We start from the raw sequence: 24,806 nt of genomic DNA, 5'->3' as shown, positions 1-24,806 counted from the left end.
CCTTTACAATTCTTCAGAGACCAAAGTGGAGTGGTAAAATTTTATGGAAGTTTTGCATTTAATAGAAAACGAAATGTCTTAGAGTTGGAAATAAAACAAGATTATACATCTCCTGGAACTCAGAAGTATGTGGTAAGTGTTGTTTTTCCAAAGGGGCCTTTTGTATTGCTCTCCATTTTCAGTATAGGAAGGGTTTACGTATAAGGTTACTGGTTAGAAGTTTCATAATAGGATTTTGTTTGCAGAGAATGAATTGAAAAATACTATGAGTCCATGAAGGGAAGAAGGGCTACAGAGCACGTTTCAGATTCTCCCATTTCCTCTCTTCTTTGTCACCAGATGCTCTTGTGTGTTTGTAGATACACATCTTCAATAGTATTATTTTATATCTTTATACATGTGTGTGTCTATACACGTAAGTATACATATTGATGTTTTTTCTAGCACAATTTTCAAACAGTATGTTTGTATTTTTTTAAGGGACCACTTAAAGTGACAGTACAGGAATTAGATGGATCCTTCAATCATACATTGCAAATTGAAGAAAACAGCCTTAAACACGATATACCTTGCCATTCCAAAAGCAGAAGGTAGGCATTGAATCATAGCTAAAAACAGAAGGTTAAACTATGAATCTCACAGATAAAAATGCCAAAACAAAAATCCTTTTGTATTCCTAATTTTTAAAGTAAAGAACGTGTTATCTTTCTTTTTATTTTACCTCAAGTTAGCATTACCAAATAGTCTTCATTTGTTTTCTGTTTTTAATGACTTTTTATCTTTAGAATTAATACTCTGTGTGTGTGTGTGTGTGTGTGTGTGTGTGTTGGGGAGGTACTGGGGAATGTACCCAGGGTTGCTTTACCACTGAGTTATATGTCCAATACTTTTTTATTTTCAGCTAAGTTGCTGAGCCTGGTTTTAAATTTGCCATCCTCCTGCCATAGGCTTTCAAGTTGCTGTGCCGTTGCATTGGAATGGCGTTAATTTTTTAAATTTAGGTTTGAGGTACTTATTTTGTGGGGAGGGGGCAGGTAGGAGAAGAAGGTGGAAGTTTTGTCTTTGAAGCTAAGAAACACTCAAGAAAAACAATTTAGGTTTATGCTTTGTAAAAAAATTACGACACATTTTAATTGTACAAATTAATAGGGTTCACTGTGCTATTTCTTACATGCTTATATTGTGCATTGATCATGTCCATCCATTCTTACTTCTACCGTCTCTTCTTCCTCTCCCCTCTCCTCCCACTTCCCAGACCCTATAATTAATCCCTCTTCTTTCAGATCATCTTTTTTTTTTTTTAAAGTTTACCCATATGAGAAAAAAACATGTCACACATATCTTTCTGTGTCTGGCTTGTTTCACTTGACATGATGTTCTCCCATTCTATCCATTTTCTGCAGGTGACAGGATTTTATTATTTTTTATGGTACCACCATCTGGGGACCAAACTTTGGGAGATATTTCAGATCTAAAGTATAAAACTCTACCCCCTGCTCCCCAAAGGCCTATGCTCATCTCCCAGTGCAAAATGTATTTAGTTTAATCATCACGAGTCCGAATGGTTTTAACAGTTCTAGCATTACTTAAAAGTTCATAGTTTTCTTTGAAGCTCAAAGTAAACTCTCAGCTGTAAGCCTCTATACAAGCAAAAAGAAAGTTACATACTTCTAATATACAAAGGTATAGGATAAACATTCTCATTCCAAAAGGAAGGAATTCTAAGGAGGAATTGGACCAAAGCAAGACTGAAATCCAGGAGGCCACCATTAAATCCTATAATCCCATGTCTGGCATCTAAGGGCCCCAAAGGACTTGTGCAGCCCCTTTCCTGTGGCTTTGCTTACTGCATCCCACATGACCATTCTTTTGGGCTGCGTTGGCTTGCTGCTGCTGCATTCCCTGGCAGACATTCGTTCCTGGAATCTCTTAACTTCCTGGAATCTCCTTTGCAATTTTGGCTTCACTTTCACTGGTTTCTGCATGGCCCTCTCAGGGTCTCTTTTACTCAGCTTTTTTGCTGCTGTGACTAAAAGACAATTATAGAGGAGGAAAAGTTTATTTTGAGGGCTCACCGATTCTGAGGTCTCAATCCATAGAAGGCTGGCTTCATTCCTTGCAGCTCAAACTGAGGCAGAACACCCTGGCAGAAGGGGGTGGTGGAAGAAAGCAGCCCACAAGATGATCAGAAAGCCTAGAGACTCCACTTGCAAGATAAAAAATATATGCCCCAAAGGCATGCTGCTAATTCCCACCTTCTGCAGCCACACCCTATCCACTTTCTGTTACCACTCAGTTTATCCCATCAGGGGATTAATTCATTGTTTGGCTTAAGACTCATAACTGGAATCATTTCTCCTATAAACCTTCTTACATTGTTTTACACATGAGCTTTTGGGGAACACCTCTTATCCTAACCATAACAGGCTCCTGCAGGGATTCTGACCCTACCACATACTGCCTGGCCTTCCAGGTCTTTGGTGGAAACCTCTGTGACCTTATAGCTCTTGCATTCTGCATTTCTGCAAGCCCCAGGCATGTAGCATCACATGGATGACAGCAAGGTTTCCCATCAATGAGCTGTAGCCAGGCATGCTTGGACCATGGCTGTAGAGACCTCTGTGCACAGATGACTGAACACAGTGAAATGATTCCTGGGGAAACAACTTCTGAGGCTTCCCTGGGGACCTGGGAGCCCCCTACTCTTCTTTTCAAATGAAAGGTTTACACTTAACATTCTTGTGGCTGCAGTGGATGGAACGGGCCAATTCCTGAGATGCCCTTAGGCATCTTCCCTATTATCCCAGGGCAAAGTACTTGATTTCTTTTTAAAGGTGCTAATCTCTTAAGCACTCACACTTTCCTTTGCCCTGACTTCACCAGTGCCTCTTTTCTGGCCAAACTGCAAGTTTTTCAAATCTTTCTTTGCTCATTGTTGTTATTCTCACAGTATATCTGGCCAAAAGCTACCAGCAATACTGATGCCCTTGCCTGAATGCTGTGCTGCCCTGAAAATTCCTCTGTTAGATTTGGTTCATCATCTTTTCTTCTTTTCTTCAAGTTTTAAAGTTAGTTTATTAAAGAATGTTCTTACGGCAGTAACTTTTGATTTGTCCTTTTAAAAAAAGTTATATTTCTTCATACTGTATAATGTAAGAGAATATAGAGCTATAAGGTATTTGCTGGAATTCTCTGATACTAAAGCACAGTGTAATCATTCATGCAGTGCTAGAATAATTTTTTTCTTCTTTGCTTCTTTTCAAAAAGTGATGAATAACAGTAAATGTACTAAAAATGTTTTTTCTAGTCATTCTGAAGTATTGGAGCCAATATTTTTACCATCACAGGCTATAATTTTTGCTTTATCCACTTTAGTTCACCTCTCTGAATTCAACATCATTCAATACAAAAGTCCACACATTATTGCTGAATCTTTACATAGAGCATTCTCCCAAAACTGACTGTTCCTAATTCTTTAATTTATATAACTTTATCAAACTGAAGTTGAACTTGAAGGGTAAGTTCAGGTGGATGACCTATTGAGACTGTATGAGGCTTTCCTGAAGACTGTTTCCCACAGTGGTATTTCTGGATAACTAATATGCCATGGTGAAAGAGGAAATAAATTCTTTTTCGTTAAGGTTGCGTTGATGTCCTGCAGGCAAGGTGCTTCCTCCTGCAAAACACATAGAAGTGGAATTGCCAGGAGCCTGGCAGCAAGTAACCACTTTGCCAACTACCTTTCAGTTACCATAGAAACCCCTCTTTAAACTCAGTGTCACAAAAAGTCGCAGGGCATAGAGAAAATTTAGACAGGATTTTTTTGCTACAATATACCAAGTATGGCCTGTAGTCCAGTTCTCAGTAGAGTCCTCATTTACATCTGAAGCCTCATGAACATGCTCTTTATAGTATATAGTCCTATCAGCATTCTGGTCTTCCACCCCTCACTAGACTCGTCCATTAAACACTGCTTACAATAATTCTAGGGCTTTTCTAACCTACATCTCCAGACCCTTCCAAATTTCTGCAGACTAGTTCCAAAAACTTCTAAACCACATGGTCAGAAATAGTCACAGCAGGGACCTCCTTGCTCGGCACCATTTTCTATGTCAGTCTCCTTATTGCTGTGCCAGAATACCTGAGAAAAAATTCATTTGGCTTGTGGTTTCAAAGTTTTCAGTCCATGGTCACTTTGCACCATTGATTCTGGACCTGTGGTAAAGCAGAATATTATGGTAAGCAGTGCATGATAGAGTAAAGCTGCTCACTTCTTGGTGGCCAAGAAGTAGAGAGACAGTAGGAATGGGTCAACGGTGGGAATGGGTCTATGTACCGAAATGCCCTTCAACATAACACCCTCAATGAACTTCCTCCAAATAGGCCCTACCCCCTTAAGTTTCCACTACCTCCTAATAGTGCTATCAGTTGAGATCCAAGCTTTTAACACATGAGTCCTTGGGAGATATTTCAGATCCAACTATAGTGTTAATTAATACTCTTAAGATGTTTTAATAGTTAATCACTTCATTTTATATAGGACACAGCCTTGCAGATGAAGCACATAATTCAATTTGAAATGATTTACATCTTATTTCAGGCCTAGTTATTTTTTTTTATTTGTTGTAAAGGATTTCTTTATTGGTAAATCCTCTTATTTTTTTTCTATTTAAAATTGTTCTTGAGAATATACATGATTGCAGTTGACATTTAATTATATATTTCTGCTTTTTGTTAAACTTTGATTTGGTAAAGATTTTAGTATTTTCTCTAGCTTCAGAATAGATTTTGTTGTTTTTAAATTCCTTTACATTTGTTATCCATTCTTCATTAGAACATCTTTAATATTATGTGAGGTTCTTTTTTAGATCTCTAGCTGTTCTTTATCTTTGAAAATCTAGTTTTCAAACTTACTTTTCCTTAAATATAGGAATAAGAAGAAAAAAATCCCATTAATGAATGGAGAAGAAGTTGACATGGATCTTTCTGCAATGGAGTAAGTTACTTACAAGTATGTAATTATCCTTGAAATGAGTAATTTAAAAAAATTTAAGGTTAATATAAATTCTGTGCTTGAAACAATTTTTGTAAAATCATGACTCAAAAAAGAGATCAGATTATATATCTGGACTGGTTGTGTGAAATTAAGAGGAAACGCAGCATGATTGTGAGGGAGTTGAGAGAGCCTCAGTGAGCAGTCTATTTGCTCCTTTTAGGTGGCTTCTCAGGCAGTGCTGCTTAAACTTTGATGTGCCTGTGAATCATTTGGGGATCTTAAAATGTAGTTTCTGACTCAGTACTTCATTTGTGGGACCTAGTATTTTGTATAGTGATGACTGTCACATGATATTATATTGGGGATAATGCTCCAGAACATTTTGAGATTCCCTGTATTTGCGAAAACATAATTTAAAAACAACGTTCTCGGAAAGGCAGTGGAATGAGATGGACATTATTACTCTTAAGTACATGTATGAAGACAAGAATGGTGTGAGTCTATGTGGTGTACAACCAGAGATATTAAAAATTGTGCTATATATGTGTAATATGAATTGAAATGCATTCTGCTGTCGTATACAACCAAATTAGAAAAAAATTTAAAAAACCAACATTTTTTATTTTATGTGGTATAATATTTATTGATTGACAGTGCTTCATTTTTAAAGATAATATAACTCAAACTTTGTTATTTTGCTCATTTACCCTGTGCCTGTATGTTTTTATAAACATCTGTAGTTATTTACTGACTTGGGCACCAGATTGTTATCACTATTTACATGTAGAATATCAGTGTTAATCTAAATTTTCCGTAGCAAGTACCTTGCCTATAGTAAACACCCTGTAGTATTTGTTGAATTGAATTAATATTACAGATGGTATTCTTTTGGTGAATTGTTGACATAGATTCAGTTTTAGAGCTGTGCTTATGACTTGAAAAATACATGAGGATAAACTCTTTCTTTAGAATTATAGTTTCAGAACTTGCCGTTTGAGAAATGTAATTATTAATCTAGCATTTAAAAAATATTAAGTCAACTAAAGGAATAAATTTAGTTAAATGGATGTTTTCATTTTTTTAGTCACAAACTGATTTCCAATAAAAAGTAGTGTTCATAGCCATTATCAATTAGGAGGCCATTATCAAATAGAAGGTTAAATAGAGAGATTTCATATCATTTTCCTTTTTCACATCACATAATCACAAATAAAAATGCCAAAAATAATATTTTCAGATGGCAAATGAAGGATTCAGTATCCTATGTGACAGCAGTTGACTTGTCCTTAAAAGATCTTTTTATTAAGATTTATGTAAATTAAACATTGTAAGAAAGTTGACATATATTAAAAATAATAAGAAATTTGTTGGTACAGTTTAAAAAATACAGAAACTCACTCAATGGTTTAAATACTATATCTAAAGGAGAATATGATTAATAATTTCTTAGTTTTTATTTTCTAAGAATAAGGATTAAGTTTTTTAAGTTAAAATAAATAAAATAGAAAATTGTGTTTTATTTCAGTGCTGATTCCCCTTTGCTGTGGATAAGGATAGACCCAGATATGTCAGTATTGAGAAAGGTAGAATTTGAGCAAGCTGATTTTATGTGGCAATATCAACTCCGCTATGAGAGGGATGTTGTTGCACAGCAGGAATCCATCTTGGCTTTGGAAAAATTTCCTACTCCAGCATCTCGGCTTGCTCTCACTGACATATTAGAACAAGAGCAGTGTTTCTACCGAGTAAGGATGTCAGCTTGCTTCTGTCTTGCAAAGGTGAGATTATATAAGCAGAAGGAAAACAAGATGACTATTGTATGGTTTTGGTTTTTTTTTTTAATTTCTGAAAATGAATTACAATTCACCATAGTCTAAATTTACTTGGTAACTGTTCTTTGAAAGCTTCTGCCAAATACTTAACAGGACTGATTTGGAGGAAACATGTTTTAACCTAAAAGCACATGTGCACAAAAATGTGATGGTTGTCAAACTGAAACACCAGATTTTAAAACCAAAAAGAATTTTCTCTGTTGTATTAAATGACCAGTCAACTTTATTCATTTTTTGGTACTGGAAATTTTGGTACGTAGGGGTGCTTAACCACTGAGCCAAATCCCCAGCCCTTTTTATTTTGAGACAGGGTCTCACATAAGTTGCTTGGGGCTTCATTAAGTTGCTGAAGCTGGCTTTGAACTTTCAGTGCTCCTGCTTCAGCCTCCCACATCACTGGGATTATAGGCATATGTCACCGTGCTCACGCCAATTATATTTTTAAAGCAAAGAATATATTTGATAAAAAATTCTCTGATGTGAGTTTTCCTTTTTAAATTATAGAAATCAATTATCCCTCTGTAGCAGTTATTTCACATTGATTTGGCTTAGGAACCAATATTTGTGACATGTAATTTAATACTGATTGGCTCTACAATTTAACATTCTGGAAAAGTTATTTTGTTTAAAAACACTAAATATCTGTCTTTAGAATTAAAAAAAAAAAATCTGAAAGCAGAAAAAATGAAAACCAGAAGAATGCAGACAAATATTTAGACAGAAGTATTGGTTAACAGGTATTTAAAAAGCATCTTTATAATAAGTTCATTCTGATTTAGTGACCCTCTTCCCTTTCTGACTGCTAAATTCATTTATCTTACATTTCAGCAGATGGTAATGGTTTAGCTTTGTTTTGTTTAATGATAGCAAATGAGTAGTTCAATTCCCGTGTTCTCACATATTTGAGGAAAAACATGATTATCTCTTAGAGATAAAATTTTATTGCTTCTGTAAAGATCTTTGTGACACTTAAATGTGGAATATGTAACTTAAAGTTAATCATAACTTTATTTTTTCAGACAGGTTTTTTTCTATACCCTGAACATACCAGAAGCCAGATACGTTTTTGGGTTTTTTTTTTTTTTTTTTTGTAAAGCATTCTAAAAGACTTAAATAGTATGGTATTTAACTTGGTTTTGACTTGGGTATACTGAAAAACCTTATTTAAAATTTATGGTGATGTTTCTGCCTGATAAATTTAAAATATTACAATTATAAGTCCATTTTAAGTGGATGGAGACAAACTTACTCAAAGAAGAAGCCTTTTGCAAACATATTTCTTGATTATTGCAGTTTAAAAATTTAGTTGTGGAAAATAACTATAAGTGTACATAAGAATTATTTTTGGAGGGTGGGTTTGTATATATTCTTGGAGATGATAATAAAAGGACAAATTTTGTGTGTGTGTGTGTGTGATTATTTATTTATTTATTTATTTTTCATGCGAGGGATTGAACCCAGGGACATTGATCCACTGAGCCACATCCCCAGCCTTTTTTTTTTTTGTAAAGGCAGGATCTTGCTAAGTTGTTGAGGCTGCTTTTGACCTTGTGATCCTCCTGCCTTGGCCTCCCAAGCTGCTGGGATTTTAGGTGTGTGCCATTGTGCCTGGCTCAAATTTTATTAATTTAAAAGAAGTATAGTATTGGCTTTCATAAAGATATTTTATTGATTTAAAAATGTTTGTAGTGGTGATGGAAAAATACTTCATTTTCTGATTATTTGCAGATTGCAAATTCAATGGTAAGCACGTGGACAGGACCACCAGCCATGAAGTCACTCTTTACTAGAATGTTTTGTTGTAAAACTTGTCCAAATATTGTGAAAACAAACAACTTCATGAGCTTTCAAAGTTATTTTCTACAAAAGGTACAGTTTATGTTCTATTCTAATGATTTTTTTTTACATTTAATTTTATTTATGCTTGCCTTTAGGACTTTAATGCCATAATCTGTATATTGTAGTTTAACTTGGAAACTGTTCAAATAATGTGTTTACTTTTTTTTAATTACAAGTCTGCTTTTGATCTTGTAATATTTCTTCCAAAACTTTAATTTTGATTTTTTTCTTGAGTTTTAAAAATGAATTTTATACAAGTAACTCACTATCTATATTGTACTCAAGTGAGTAGAAATGGATGACTTGTCTTTGGTTGGTTCTCTGGTGAATGGAGGAATTGGTAAGGCTTTCTGATTGTAGTCCTTCTAGAATGTGACAGGCATATCCATGTCAGGAACAATACAGCATAGGCCTCCAGTTTTTGTCCCAGTTCTATAATTCACCACCAGTTTACACATGGACAAGTTTCTTAATCTAAAAGTTTTTAACTTAGAAAGCCTATTTGCTCAATTTAAAATTTATCTGTTTTAGAATTAAATAAGATAACTATGTAAAGTGCTTTTTACTGCACTGATTACATTAGTAAGTTTTCTGTAAATGATAATTTAGAAAGTGGTGATATAGTGTGGTTAGAATTACTGTTTTAGGAAAGGATAGAGGAATGAGAGTGTGGTCAGCCTTTGGGTGATGAGGAAATCATTTGTAGTTTTTTGAGTGATGTAAAAATGAAGTCAGAGATCAGATTACTAGATTGAAATAGAAAGGAGTGAAGTTGAAGTGGAGAAAAATAATGAAGCGTATTCTTTCATGATTTTAGTTGAAGAATATGAGAAAGAAAACTGTGTTGAGGATTAAGCCAAGTTGAAGAGAGGACATTTTATGTTTAATTTGTAAAGAGGAAAAAGTAAACCAAGACATGTTTGGGGCAAAGAAAAAGAATTGGTGGAGAGAAAGATATGAAATATTTAAGTGAGCTTGGTGAGGTGGCACACACCCATAATCCCCACAGCTTGGGAAGCTAAGGCAGGAGACTCTGGAGTTCAAAGTCAGCCTCAGCAAAAGTGAAGTGCTAAGCAATTTGGTGAGACCCTGTCTCTAAATAAAATACAAAATAGGGCTGGGGATTTGGTCAGTGGTCAAGGGTCACTGAGTTCAATCCCCAGTACCCAAAAGAAAGAAAAAAAAATTTTTTTAAGTGAGAGAAAGTAAATGTAAAAGAGAGGTGATGGAATAAATTTTGAAGGTGTTAGTAGGGGAGAGAACACAACTAGGAGAAGAATTGTAAAAAAGATAGGAACATTCCTTTTTCTAAAGAAGGTGAAAAGCACATTAAAAACAAGTAAAAAGGTATATTGAGGAGTATGTTAGACAAGTTGATTTATGTACAATATAATGAATAGTAAAGGATTTCTGGTAACATTGGGGTGCCTGTTGAGAGGGGCCATCATGGTATAATTATATAAATTTCATTAGTAGAGTAGGTTGAGGATGACCCAGCTGTAGGGAAAGGCAAATAGGTGTGATCAAAGAAGTGTGTGGCATCTTGTTTTATTTTAAGAACTGAACATTGGATAATAAGTACTCAAACATATTGCCCAGTTCTTGGCTGTTTCACAGACTTGTGAAAGTTAACACAGAAATTAACTTTCACAAGTCTGTGAAACAGCCAAGATTACACTATTGTACTTCTGAATGCTCTGGATTACACTATTGTACTTCTGAATATCTTTCAAATTAGAGTTGTGGACAGTTTGTGAGGGACCTTGAAATTAATTTAGAAGTTTTTGTTTGTTATTTGCTTTTTATTTTTTTAAATAAAACAGAATAACCAGTGTCAGAATGTATCATGTGTGATGAGGTTCATTATAAGCCTTTTATTTTTTAGTTTATATACATTGCTTCTAAATGTGTGCGCATGTGTTAGATTGTGTTATAAAATATATTTCTTATTGCAGTCAAAAAACTTGGAAAGCTAATCCTTTTTAGACTAATTGACTTTTCTTATAATACTTGTAGTGGGTGGGATAGAGAGAGAACAGAACTGTGTAGTATAGATATTTCTATGGAAAAGAAACTTTCCCTCAGTTTATTTTACAGAATCTGAACACTGTTGTTACTTCCATTGCCTTTGCTCCTTCGAGCAAGAAAAATGAGCCATTCTTCTTTCTGCCCTCCCAGTTTAGATGGGATAGTGCAAATCTTGCCATGTACTAAGGATATCTGCAGTTTGCCTAGGGTGTACCACTATTTGAGTAATGTTTCTGTTTACATAGAAAAATTGCACTTGAAAATTTTGAAAAGGGGAAAAGGTAGGTTAGGTTTCAGATAACATACCATTTTTCCTTAGTCTCAGGGTTAGGTAGTACTGGAGAATAATAGAGATTGAGCACTATTGTATGCAATCTAACTCCAACCACTATTTATTTAACCCTAAAAATGCTTACAGGTAAACAAGGTTCCTATTTAGTAAGCAACTAGCTAAAAAAACACTACAGGGTAGTAAGAGTGGAGTTAGGAATTGAATAATGACCAATGCTAAAATCTGTTCCTTTCCTCTGTATCATTCAGAACTGAGTTTATATAATTTACATGAAATATATTTTCCTATAGCAAATGAACTCACAGGTTCATGTCCTACATAGTACATCCAGTCATACAGTTCTCTTTTGGTTTCCTACCAAGTTCTTAGAATGCTTAGAGAGATGTTCTCAATGGGAATAAGTGGGAGCCAAGGGGTTAGGCTCTATCCACATATGTATGTCAACTCTAGAGTAATTTTTTTTTCTACATATAGTTCAAAAAATTGTCATAATGAAAAATTTGGGTTATATGCTTAAATTTTTTTTTTAATTTTTAGACTATGCCAGTTGCAATGGCTTTATTAAGGGATGTTCATAACCTTTGTCCCAAAGAAGTCTTAACATTTATTTTAGACTTAATCAAGTACAATGACAACAGGAAAAATAAGGTAAGAAACTTTTCTTAATAGATATTATAAATCTAACCATTGATACTTTGTTCTTAAAGAAATTTTTAGTGGACTAGGGGTGTTGCTCAGTGGTGCAGTTCTTGCCTAGCATGTGCAAGGCCTTGGTTCAATCCCTAACACCACCAAAAAAAAAAAAGGAAGAAAGGAAAGAGATATTTGTCTGTATAATCATTGTTGAGTCCATGATACTTGAAATTTCTAGAGTTAAAGTCTTAGAAACATTACTTATTAGAATAACCAGTGAATTTTTAAGTGTTCCTCAAATTTCTTGTAGGGAGATAGCAGTGCATTATATTTGGGAGAGCCAGCTAAAATTTGGTTTGATGAAGTCTGGCAGCACAAAATTATTTATACTCTTTTAATAAAAATAAATAAAATGATACCTTTTATAAGCAGTTACCGCTTGGAAGCTTGGGATTAACTTGTTCATTGGTTAATGTGATGTTGTCGTGTTTTTTTAAATCATTTTATGTTTGTATTCATTTACTTAGCAATTGTTATTAGATATTATCCTTCAAAGGTTTTTTCATCTTACTGGTTATCAGTCTAATAATCAAGCATTTTTGTGAATATATGTTATAATAGGCAATGTACAATTTTAAATAGAAGACACAGTTGACATCTTCTGGAACTTCATTTATTCATTAAACATTTATTGAACAACTCTTATATAATCATGGTCTGATTTGGGGCCCTCAAGGACTAAATCTAGTAGGTAATCAGATAAGTAAACACAAGTCATTCAGGATAACTACCATGATGGAAGTATACATAATTTCTTGGGGCATCTCAGGAAGTAGTGCCAGCTTCCAAATACGTAGGGAAGTTTTGTAGAGAAGTAGTGAGCTTCAAACTGAATCATAAAGATGAATAGGACTTTCCCTGTTTATGAATAGGGCTAATTTAGGAAGGTCATTTCGGATTGAAGGAACATCACATACAAAGACACATGTGACTGGTAGAACAAAATTATCAAGTTTAATAAAATGCTGTAACAGTAAAAAAATGAAGTCAGCACTATTAAAAGATTATTTTTTTCCACATTTTTATTGGTGCATTATGGTTATACATAATGATGGGATTTATTGTTACATATTCATACATGCGTACAATGTAACAATATAATTTGGCTAGTATCACTCCCCATTCCTTCTTTGCTATCTCCCTACCTCCCACCCACTGGTCCCTTTCCTCTACTTATGTCCTTTAATTTTCATAAGATCCACCCTCCCTTTTTCTTTTCCTTTTTCCTTTCTAGCTTCCATATATGAGAGAGAACATATACTCTTGATCTTCTGAGTTTGGCTATTTCACTTAACATAATGATTTCTAGTTAAAAGAAGATGACTTTTTATGAAAATTAAGAAGACAAATTTTGCCTTTTTAAATAATATTTTAAAAGTGTTCTTAAGACAATAGAATGAATTAGTCATAATTTTCTTATTCTTATATATAAATACACAACCGATCAATAATGAGATCCTAATTGGAAAAAGTTATACTTATTCTATGTATGTATAATATGTCAAAATATACTCTATTATTGTGTATATCTATAAAGAACAAATTTTAAAAGTCTCCTTAAAACTTAAGTGTTTTAAAAGAATACATTTCAATAGGTTTCATTTTTCTTGCTATTTTTGAATACTTTTTGACTTTATCGCTGGGATGAGGTGATCATCAGTGTCACCCAGAAAAGGGACATTAGGGTCATAGAATTCTAAGGATAACTTTTAGTTACCTTTCTCATGGGTCTGGCTTTTTTAAATGAGTAGCTTGTGTTGTCAGACCCATTGTAACAAGCATTTGCTTATTTTTCTTGCATTATTGTTTCATTTAAGTGTCTAAGATTTTCATCTAACTTAACACTAAATTGGAATAAAACACTGGGTGAAATCTTTAATTTCATCTGATGTTTTATTTCAGTCAGTACATAGCTGGGTAACTAGTTCCCAGGGAAATTTAATGTAATGGAATTTAACTGGCTATATTTCTCATTATTTCCTTTCAAAGTTCTTAATTTGAAGAAAGTTTTTCTACCTACCAGTCTAAACTGTGTGGCCTACTTGGGAAAGCACTCAATATGCCCATAGAAACATAATTACCATGATTTTTTTAAATTACTGTTTTAATCTTTGTGGATTTGACTTCCAAATTGTTTTTTATATTTAGTTAAGCCCATTTTTTTTTCTTGTTAGGTTTCATTGAAGTTTTTTTCCTTTATGAATGTTATATTAAAATAGCCATGAAATAATGTTATAAAAAATAAGACAGTAAGAAAAGCACTTATTATGGTACCAAGAATTTACTAAGTAGTTGATAAATGAACACTGTACATCAGCATCATTTTTGAAAAATCAAGCTTAGATTTAATTTAAAAAAAATAATAAAAAACAAGCATGGTTACATTTCTTTAAAAAAAAAAACAGAAGAACTGAGAGTATAGTCAGTGGTAGAGTACTTGCCCAACATAGCACTACTTCTCCTATTATTTTACTTCATACACAGTTCCTTAGCAAAGCTGAAGCATAGAATTATCAGAGTTAATGAAACTGGAAAGAAAGTCAAGTTTATTTTCTATTGCTAGTGGCTATTCTGACTATACATTAAAATTATTTGTGGATGCCTACTGACTCAGAAGATAAGTGTGTTTAAGAAGGTGTATATGTGTGTAAGTCAGAAAGTATGTATATGAATGTGTATGTACATATAACACTCCTTTTTAAAAAATTTTTATATATATATATTTTTGTTGTTGTTGTTGATGGACCTTTATTTTATTCATTTATTTATATGTGGTGCTAAGAATCGAACCCAGTGCCTCCTCACACGTGCTAAGTGCTCTATCACTGAATCACAACCCCAGCCCGTAGTTATCTTCATACTGGCAGGATTTCTGAATTTGGGCACAATTTCATGTTTGGTGCTTTTCTATGCATATTTCTTTCTTTAAAAGTAATGTTATTGGAATAAGCCTGGTTCTCAAGCCCACCTGTGGCTGTACCTTTGCCAGATGGTATTGTACACGTGCAGGCTAGAAGGAGAGTGAAGGATTATTACAGTCTGAGAATGAATATGTGTGAAGTGAGGTGGTGTTTATATTATCAACTTAAATTTATTGCAGTTTCTTTTTCCCAGAAAACAAGGGGTTAGATGTTGCATTTCATAAAATGAACCGAAGTTCTGTCTACTGATGCTGCACAAGACATGTAAAAAAGAGGGGGAAAAAAGGAAAGATGCTCTTTAGGTTTTTTTGTTTTTTGTTTTTTTAATTATTTTAGGGAAAACACTGACAAATGGTCAGAGCTCCTAATCTTGATCATTTCATCAGGGTGCCTTTCCTAATAATATGGTTCAACTGTGAATATAGAAGTAGGAATGAAGGGGGAGAAAAATAAAACTCTGGAGTTAGAGGATATAAAAAAAATAAAAGTACTATTGCTACAGATAAAGAATGCAGACTTTAGAGAAGACATTCAGCATTTGTTTTTTTGGGATTGGCTAACTACACTTAGCATAATCTGCTCTAATGCCATCCATTTCTCTGCTATAAGGGGGTGACTCAAAATGGGATAGGGAGGAAGAGCATGGGAGGAAGATTACCTCTAGATAGGGAAGAGAGGTGGGAGGGAAAGGGAGGGAGAAGGAGAATTGCATGGATGGTGGAAGGAGACCCTCATCATTACACAAAATACATGTATGAAGATGTGAATTTGGTGTCAACATATCTTATATACAGAGATATGATAAATTGTGGTATAAAGGTGTATTAAGAATTGTAATGCAAACAACAACAACAATAATAATAATAGAGCTCATGTAAATAAATAAATAAAAAGAATGCAGACTTCAAAGACAAAAAAGCCACAACCCAAATTTAAATGCTTGAAATTAGCAGCACAAAAGAAAAGCTCTCCTGACTTGAATTGTGGCAGTCTTAAAGCCCCCAGAAAATTGTGCCAAAGAGTTTAGAAGACAAATAACTGATAAAAGTAAACAGACACACACACACACACACACACCAGCAGACTTCAAGTAACTATTTTGGATTGCAAATGAGAATAAATTTAACCTTTAAACAATCTGATAAAATAACAACTTGGAAGCTGAAAAAAAAGGAATGTTATGCTGTTGGAATACATATCATTGATAATTACTCAAATAATATTAATGATAATTCATGAATTTTTCTTTTGTCCCTTACTGAAGATTTTTTTCTGGTCCTTCCATGCTCTATATCTTACAAGTTGCTTTTTTGTTCTGAGTTCTTTTCTTATGTCTTTTTAAAATTTTCTTTTTTGGTACCAGGGATTGAACTCAAAGGTGCTTAACCACTGAGCCAATCCTTATCCCTTTTTTAAATTTTGAGACAGGGCCTCAATAGGTTGCTTACAGCCTTACTAAGTTGCTAAAGTTGCCCAGCATTTTTTTTTTTTTTTTTTCCTTTCTGAACCACAGCTTCCTGCCTATCATAGTGCTTCTTTTTCATGTTGAAGCCTTCCTCAAATATGTGGTGATCCTTGGTTGTATTTTTATATATTAAAGTAGAACATTAAATAGCTGATTAGAAGCTTTGTGTTACAGAAGCACCCGTGGACCATGGTTTCCTTTTAGAGGATCTAGCTAGATTGCTATGAGAGTGTTTTGCAGAGTAAATATTTATTTGGTAAAGTAACGAGTCACTGATTAATAAATTTCTTTTACTCTTTTTCCGAAGTATGACTCTATCTATGCAAAGGCCAGAGTTGAATATTTACTAGAGAACTGGATTAGATCTTCAGATAAATTGTGTTTTTAAGTAATTCATATTAAGTTTTCATTAGAAGAATTTTCTTCTGTTAATTATTCTTTGACTTAGTTTTCAGATAACTATTATCGTGCAGAAATGATTGATGCTCTGGCCAACTCTGTTACACCTGCAGTTAGTGTGAATAATGAAGTTAGAACCCTGGATAACTTAAATCCTGATGTGCGACTAATTCTTGAAGAAATCACCAGGTTTTTGAATATGGAAAAACTCCTTCCAAGTTATAGACATACTATCACTGTCAGGTAGCATTAAATTTTCTTTGCTTTTTCTTTGAACATATTTATTTGTTTTTAAAATATTTTTTTTAGTTGTAGATGGACACAATATCTTTATTTATTCATTTATTTTCATGTGACTCTGAGGATCGAACCCAGTGCCTCACACATGTGATGCAAGCACTCTACAACTGAGCCCCAGTCCCAGTCCCATATTTATTTTTATAAGTATAAAATAAATTTATTTTCATCAGATAAATTGGGAAATAAAAGGGAAAAATTTTAATTCTGTGATTCTTTTATCTACGTATAAATTTTTAATATTTGAAAAATAACCTAAATGTTTCCCTTTTATAATTACAGAACTTTGTAATTACTCATGATTATCTTATATATTTTTATATTCAGTTTACATGTAACCTTTTATATAATAACGTTATAATATAACTTTCCATTATAAAATGACTAAACTATATTATTAAAGCTTTTGGAGAAAATACTTAATATAAATTATATTTTATGCTAAATACTTTCTGAACAGTTCTTCTGTTGTAATGATACATCAAACTTAAATTTCCATAAATTTTGAAATTTATTTAAGTAGGATCTGGTTATTTAAAAAATGTATCATAGAAAAAATTGAATATTACAAAATCGAATGTGGATTCAAATCATCTCTTTTTAAATTTACTATGATAAAGGAATCTCTGCTATCTAGAAAACAAATTTGTTTCAAAATACCTCAATGAAAGTAGTTAACTGAAAATTTCTTTCATAGTTGCTTGAGAGCCATACGGGTACTTCAGAAGAATGGACATGTGCCAAGTGATCCAGCTCTTTTTAAGTCTTACGCTGAATACGGTCACTTTGTAGACATCAGGATAGCAGCTTTGGAAGCAGTTGTTGATTATACTAAAGGTAATGTTTTAAAGATAGACGCTATGTCATTTTAGAAATACTTTTTAAAGCAAGTCTACAATATAGATATTTTAATTTTAAATTTGTGACATTGAATTTGAAAGAATTTTTGATAAAATGTAGAATTCACATAAAAATTGATAAATGAGAGAAAAGAATAAAATTATAGGTATCTATGGCTTTTTTGAGAAGTCAGTGTTTTCTATAGATTTAATTATATGTGTTTTTTTTTTTTTAATGGAGATTTTTTTGGAAATTTCTAAGAAGTGGAGGCAACATACCCTTGAAAAAAATTATATCCGAAAATAGCAGAAGACATAAACAGGAATTTCAGTAGGGAAATTAGGCAATTTCACAAAGTCAAAAAGATGTAAAAGAAGGCCAAAAAATGAATAAAAGAATAATATATGTTAAAACATTTTTGAAAATTCAGATGAGGAAAAGTAGTGAAAACGTAAAGAAGAAGTCATGAAAAATGAAATGGATTGGAAGAAAAGCAATAATAATAGAAATCTCTGAAAGGGTGTAAATTAAACTGGGTTAAGCTATATTTTGATGAAATTTCAATTTTTCAGGTTAAAGAAAAAAGTTCTTAGGAATATCAGAACCATATTTTTGTACAAGGTAAAAGAATAGTGTGGCTTGTAAATTCTTCAGAATATGAAGATTCAAAGACAAGTGAAAAATTGCTATGTAAGTTCTAGGGGAAAACTGCTATCTAAATAGTGACAATGTGTTAAGGTAGCCTTATAGAATTAGAAGTACATCTCCTATATAACATTTTAAGAAGAAAACTCCCAAAGATAATTTTCCACTGACCTGGCTGTGAATCAGATTATAACTCAAACTTGGTGAATATGTGAACTATTGATGTCTAACAATGCCTCTAAAATAAAATTTAGTTTACATTTGTAAAACATTTCTTTTAAAAGAATATGCAAGTCGAAGAAACATATAAATGTAGTCTACATCTAGAAGTCAAGATTATTTAAAATATGGGAAGAGTAAAGAAATTTAAGTATGCTAAACTTCTCATCCAACTATGAAAAGGAAGTCTTAAGGTCCAACAAATTTGCTGGTATGCCCAACTTGTTTCCCAAGATGTATGAATGGTATAATGTCTTTATAAACCTGAAATGAAGTAGATATTAATATTATGGTTTCCAAAAGAATGTTAAACTAATGATTAAAATATAATGTAATTTGCTTAAATGTAAACCATGAATCCCCAGACTTCACTGTTTTTTAAATTTTAAGTTTAAACGTTGGTTGTCAAATTAAAAGAAATGACAACTATTGGGAATAAAATTTAAAAGCTTTTCAAATCATAAAAGTGAAACATGTTGAAAAGATGAATAGTAATAGTGAATAATTTTATGTCAGTTATATTAATAGCACTTTTTTATTGTGTTTTATATTGTACTGAAAAATTAAGACTACTCTTTGGTCTCAAAGTGAAAGAAACTGTGTGGACAAAAAGTTGATCGTTCTCTATAATACAGTTGAGATACCAATGGGTATCAAGCCTCTCTGTAAGCATTTAAGAAATAATTCTGTTTACAAAGATTTTATCTAGTTAATCATCTTTAATTTAGGACTCAATAAATTATAATTGGCTTTATGGTGTGTTTGCCATTGATTTGAACTTTGGTAAAGAATATGTAGTTGATACTATTTTGTGTCTTGGTTATGTATGTCACAATACTTACAAAATTATAAACGTAAAAATGTATAACATTCTTAAGAAGAAAACTCCCAAAGATAATTTTCCACTGACCTGGCTATAAATCAGATTATAACTCAAACTTGATGAATGTGTGAAGTGAACTAGTGATGTCTAACAATGCTTCTAAAATAAAATTTAGTTTACATTTGTGAAACATTTCTTTCTTAAGAATGTTATACAATTTTATGCAATATAAAATTGCATAAAAAAAAAATCTAAGAAAGTATAAGAGCTTGATTGTAGCCTTCAACTTTGAATGGAAATCCAGCTAAAGCAGAATCCTACGAATGAAATATAAACTCCCTGCTTATCACTTGTACTTTAATTTGTTTTAATTAACTACAACTATATTTCCTCAATTTTATTTTCAGTGGACAGGAGTTACGAAGAATTGCAGTGGCTTCTTAATATGATTCAGAATGACCCTGTACCCTATGTGAGGTTAGTTTATGTACTATAATATTTTATTTTTGTAAGTCCTGGAGTAAATTGAATAATTTCAGATTATATACAGAAGAGATGAGTTTTTGAAAATATGGGAACTTGTTAAGCATATATTTGTATCTTTTTTAAAATTTCATTTTCTAAAATTTGATTTGCCTTTAGGAAAACGTTTTTTAAAATAGATTGCTAACAAAGTTTATTCCCTGTAATTTTCAGTGTGTTTTCTATGGTAACTTAAAGAGAAGCTTATGTAATAGTTTGTAGTGAATATGGATTTTATTCCTTACAAATCCCAAGTTATAAGACCTCTGTACTCATTGATTTTTACAATTTTGAGAGTAATTAAGAGCAGTGTTTTGGGGGTCCCTTTTTTCCTATTTGTCTCACAATCTCAATTTTGGAATATTTTTAAAGATAATATTATTGGGCTGGGGATGTGGCTCAAGCGGTAGCGCGCTCGCCTGGCATGCATGCGGCCCGGGTTCGATCCTCAGCACCACATACAAAACGAAGATGTTGTATCCGCCGATAACTAAAAAATAAATATTAAAATTTAAAAAAAAATTGCTCACCTAAAGCATTTAAAAAAAAAAAAAAAAAAGATAATATTATTAAAATTTTAGAACATGAGGAAAAAATAAAATTCCAATCCTGACATAGTAATTACTTTTATTTTTAAATCCTCTTCTAGTCATTTTCTTCATTTCTGCTGCTTTCTTTTACAAGGTAGTAGTATGTTCATAGGATATTGAGATGAGTCCATTTAACCATTTCTGTGTCTTTTTTTCTTTGAAAATAGTTAACAGATTTTTGTTTGGTTTAATATTATGACTGTGTAGAACAGAATTTAAAGCTGAGAAATAAATTATAGCTTTCCAATTAGAAATGAGGACATAAGACTCTGAGACCTTAATTGTCTTACAATCTCCTAAAATGACAGAAAGTAAAACCTTACCTTCTAACCACCTCACCAGAATGCATGTGAGCATGAGAAGTGAACACAGAGATTGGTCTTTGACTAACAAATTTTCACATTGTTGGGGCTGGGATTGTGGCTCAGAGAGAGTTGCTCGCCTGGCATGCCTGAGGTACTGGTTTCGATCCTCAGCACCACATAAAAATAAAATAAAGATACTGTGTCTACCTATAACTAAAAAAAATAAATATTTAAAAAAAATTTTTCACATTGTTTGTAATAATGAGCTCTTGGTTAAGTGACCTTATAGTCCAGTACTTTAAGTGATGATGATTGTTAAATTCTTTGTGCAAAAGTTTGCTTATAACTAAAAAGAATTTTTAAGATTTCATAGTTCTTGATTTGCGATCTAACTTGTATTTTAAGTATGTTTTCCTTGAGATCAATATGCTAATATAAGATTGACATGACAAAAGAAAACCCTCATAATTACCTGTTTTAAAATACAGGTTTGGGAAACCAGCCTCCTGTTTTATCCAACAGAGTATGTGCATTTGGCAGTTTATCATAAAGATCCTGCTGATAGCCAGTAGGATCGGGTATTCATTCATTTGTCTTCAGTTTTCATTAACATAACTTAGATTAACACACATATTTCTGGGATCTGTTTTAAAGGCATTTCTTTCAAAGACTTTGTAGCAGATTATCATAATTTTGTAATATTTAAAATTACTGTATAAACTTTTTACCATATAATCTAAACAATTGTTTTTGGAATATTGTTTGAAACTGTTAAGAAGCATTCATATTTTAAGAATCCTGTGATTTATAGTTTGAATAGAAAGTCTTTTTAAATATATATTTTTTATTGTTTTAGCTTTTTTTTCAGGCACTGGGGTCTTAAACTCAGGGCCTGGCACATGCTAGGCAAGTGCTAAACCACTGAGCTACATCTGCAGCCTTTTATCTGTTTATTTTTTTATTTTGAGATAGGTCTTTACCAAGTTTCTCAGGCTGGTTTTGAGCTTGGGTTCCTCTTGTCTTGGTCTCAAGTGATGTGGTTCATTTTTATCACTATCAGGGAAATTTAGGGACATTAATATCATCTAGCATGTAGTTTATACACATAGTTATAAAAATTCAACATATTTTTAAGTGTTTGGGACTTTTGTGTTTCTCCATTTTGTATACTTTTTTTTTTTTTTTTAGATGTAGATGGACACAACACAATGCCTTTATTTTTTATTTTTATGTGATGCTGAGGATCGAACCCAGGTCCCGCCTGCGGTAGGCGAGCACTCCACCACTGAGCCACAATCCCAGCCCCATTTTGTATACTTTGAATATGAACTTTTTCTTTTTCTCTTCATCCTGATATTTTTTAAAACCTCATTATATAATTGCCATATAGAATGTCTATATTTGTTTGTATTAATTGGACAGAATTCTTAATATTAAGACAGATAAGTTTTTCTCTTAAAATCGGTAGCATTTTCCTCTCCTGGCCCAAACATAAGCATTTTATTTTTATGGTCTTTGGTGGATTATTAAACTCATGGTAAAAATTGCCTTTACTAGGGCTGTAGATGTGCCTCAGTGGTAGAGCTCATGCTTAGCATGGATGAGGCCCTGGGTTCAATCCCAAATACCACCACCACCAAAAAAAAAGTACTTTATTAAAAATTTTAAAGTATGTAGATTTTCTATTCCTGCTTTTATTATTATATGTCAGAATTACTCCTTTGGTTACAGTTAGATAAATTTCATAGTTCTTGATTTGTGATCAAAATTATCTAAAGGAATTTGAGGTAAAACCTTAAAGTCAGAAGCAAAGAAAATGAATTTTTTTCTTTTTCTTTTATTTCCCCTTCATAATTACGTTTGTCACTTTAGAATATCATTGATGCAGGGGAACTTCCTTGACTCTCTGGACTAGTTATTAAGTATTGATTTTATAGTTTGATTATTGATTATTTTTGGAGTACAGCTGGAATATAACTCTTGAAAGGCAGGGGCCTTATCTCCTTCTGCCATTGTATATCTGACACATAACACATTGTTTTGTACATAATTGGTCAAATACATGTTAAAAAACGGATATTTTTTTTCCTTTTTTCTCTAATCACATATATATTACATAAACATACATGTATGTGTGTGTATATATGTTTTAAACTTAATTTATTTTATTTCTGTTGTGACAACTAGTTGGAAAAAATTTTAAGATATATAATCATATAAAAATGGCTAAGGATAGACATCATGGCACACACCTGTAATCCCAGCAGCAACTTGGGAGGCTCAGGCAGAAGGATCACAAGTTCAAAGTAAGCCTGAACAACTTAGACCTTGTTTCAGAAAAAAACAAAAACAACAACCAAAAATTGGCTGGAGATGTGGCTCACTGGTTAAGCTCCTCCTGAGTTTAATCTTAGAACCAACAACCAGGAAAAGAATGTTTAGGAAAGTATCTGGTCTTCTGTGTGATTGATGTCACAAATGTAGGGACAGGGATAACCATTTTTCTTGTATAATCTACTCTTAGTAGAGAATTTTCAGATTCTATACCTGCTTTTTATTATATTTTTCCAATTAAACTAAATAAATGCATTTTGGTTAGTTTTTATAATCACCCGACAAACTATTAGCACTTCTTTTTCCCATGAAATTTGCTTTTGATTTAATATGTCTGTTAAAATTAAAAGAATAAATTTAGATACTTAGCTTTTAACTAAATATGTAAACCTATTTTGTTTTAAATTAAAACTTAAAATTTTGGAATTACAGAGTATCAATGAGAGTGACTTTCTAAAATATACAAATTTTGAAAAAATGCAGAATCAATATATTAAGAAGAAAGCTGTATAGTAGCTTATAATTGTTATAGCTGGAAAACAATAATTCTTACTATTCTGATTTATTGCTCTTCAGTTATTTCTATGCTTATATTTCCTTTTGTACATTAGTAGAAAGAATAGTTATGTGGGCTTTGTATTAATAGTGTCATGGAATTATCCTCCCATTTTGTAATTAAGCATACTTATGAATAGAATGCATCAATTCTTTAAGGGGACAAACTTGCATTGACTGCTTTTTCTCCTGAAAGAGTGTTTAATTTTTTTTTTGTTTGTTTTGATTTAGCTTCATTTTTTATGGTGATTGGCAGTGGGATTTTATCAAAGGCCTTATCTGTGTCTATTTGTGCTTTTTGTCCTTAATTCTGTTTAAGTGATGAATTACATTTATTGATTGCATATGTTGAACCAACCTTGCATTCCTGGAATGTTCATGTTATATTATCTTTTTGATATTTTTGAATGTAGTTTGCTAATATTTTATTAAGGATTTTTACATCTGTGTTCATTAGAGATATTGGTCAGTAGTTTTCTTCCCTTCATGTGTTTTTATCTGGTTTTGGTATCAGGGTTATACTAGCTTTATAAAATATGTTTAGGAATGTTTTCTTTCAGTTTCCTGGAATAATTTGAGAAAGATTGTTGTTTTTCTGTAATGGTTTGGTAGAACTCAGCTGAGAATCCAGCAGGTCTGGGTTTTTCTTTTTTGGAAAGCTTTTAATTGCCGTTTCAATTTCATTACTTAATTTTTGTCTTTTTTTAATATCTGATCTCATTGATTTGTATCTTCTTACTCTTTTGGTTAGTTGGCCTAAAGGTTTTGTTGTTGTTGTTACTGTTGTTCTTAGTTATATATGACAGTAGAATGTGTTTTGACAAATTATATATACATAGAGAATAACTTATTCTGTTTTGAATCCCACTCTTGTGGTTGTACATGATGCCGAATTACTCTGGTTGTGTATTCAAATGCATGGCCAGAAGAGTTGTGTTCAATTAATTCTACTGTCTTTCCTATTTCCTCTCCCCCTTCTCTTCCTTTCATTTCCCTTTGTCTAATCCAATGGATTCCTATTATTCCCCACCCCCCCTCCCTTGTTTTGTGTTTGGCTAAGGGTTTTTCAATCTTATCTTTTGAAAGAACCAACTCTTCCTTGCATTGATCTTTGGGTATTGTTTTCTCGTGCTCAGTTGCATTCATTTTTGTCTCTGATCTTAATTATTTCCTGTTCTTCTACTGGTTTGGGGGTTAATTTGTTCTTTTTC

At 32.5% G+C, this 24,806-nt stretch overlaps 1 protein-coding gene and 1 pseudogene across 3 annotated transcripts in view; one reads left to right on the top strand and one right to left on the bottom strand.

Moving 5' to 3' along the window:
- The window catches only part of Taf2 (TATA-box binding protein associated factor 2), a 74,356-nt gene that overhangs the window by 28,123 nt on the left and 21,427 nt on the right, over positions 1–24,806 (top strand). For all 3 annotated transcript variants that reach the window (XM_058585703.1, XM_058585702.1, XM_046464731.2), the window contains exons 13-21: positions 18–132; positions 481–590; positions 4,931–4,996; positions 6,522–6,774; positions 8,557–8,697; positions 11,525–11,635; positions 16,515–16,708; positions 17,460–17,599; positions 19,697–19,766. In XM_058585703.1, the coding sequence (XP_058441686.1) occupies positions 18–132; positions 481–590; positions 4,931–4,996; positions 6,522–6,774; positions 8,557–8,697; positions 11,525–11,635; positions 16,515–16,708; positions 17,460–17,599; positions 19,697–19,766 (1,200 nt within the window). The remainder of the gene's footprint in view (positions 1–17; positions 133–480; positions 591–4,930; positions 4,997–6,521; positions 6,775–8,556; positions 8,698–11,524; positions 11,636–16,514; positions 16,709–17,459; positions 17,600–19,696; positions 19,767–24,806) is intronic.
- Positions 3,308–3,608, bottom strand: LOC124106878 (transcription initiation factor IIA subunit 2-like; annotated as a pseudogene).

Source organism: Marmota monax, unplaced genomic scaffold (assembly GCF_021218885.2).
Source record: "Marmota monax isolate L192 unplaced genomic scaffold, Marmota_monax_Labrador192_F-V1.1 WCK01_AAM20220418_F8-fsc00003, whole genome shotgun sequence".
Classification (NCBI taxonomy): domain Eukaryota; kingdom Metazoa; phylum Chordata; class Mammalia; order Rodentia; family Sciuridae; genus Marmota; species Marmota monax.
The sequence above is the reverse complement of the archived record's forward strand: the minus strand, read 5'-3'. Positions and strand labels throughout refer to the sequence as shown.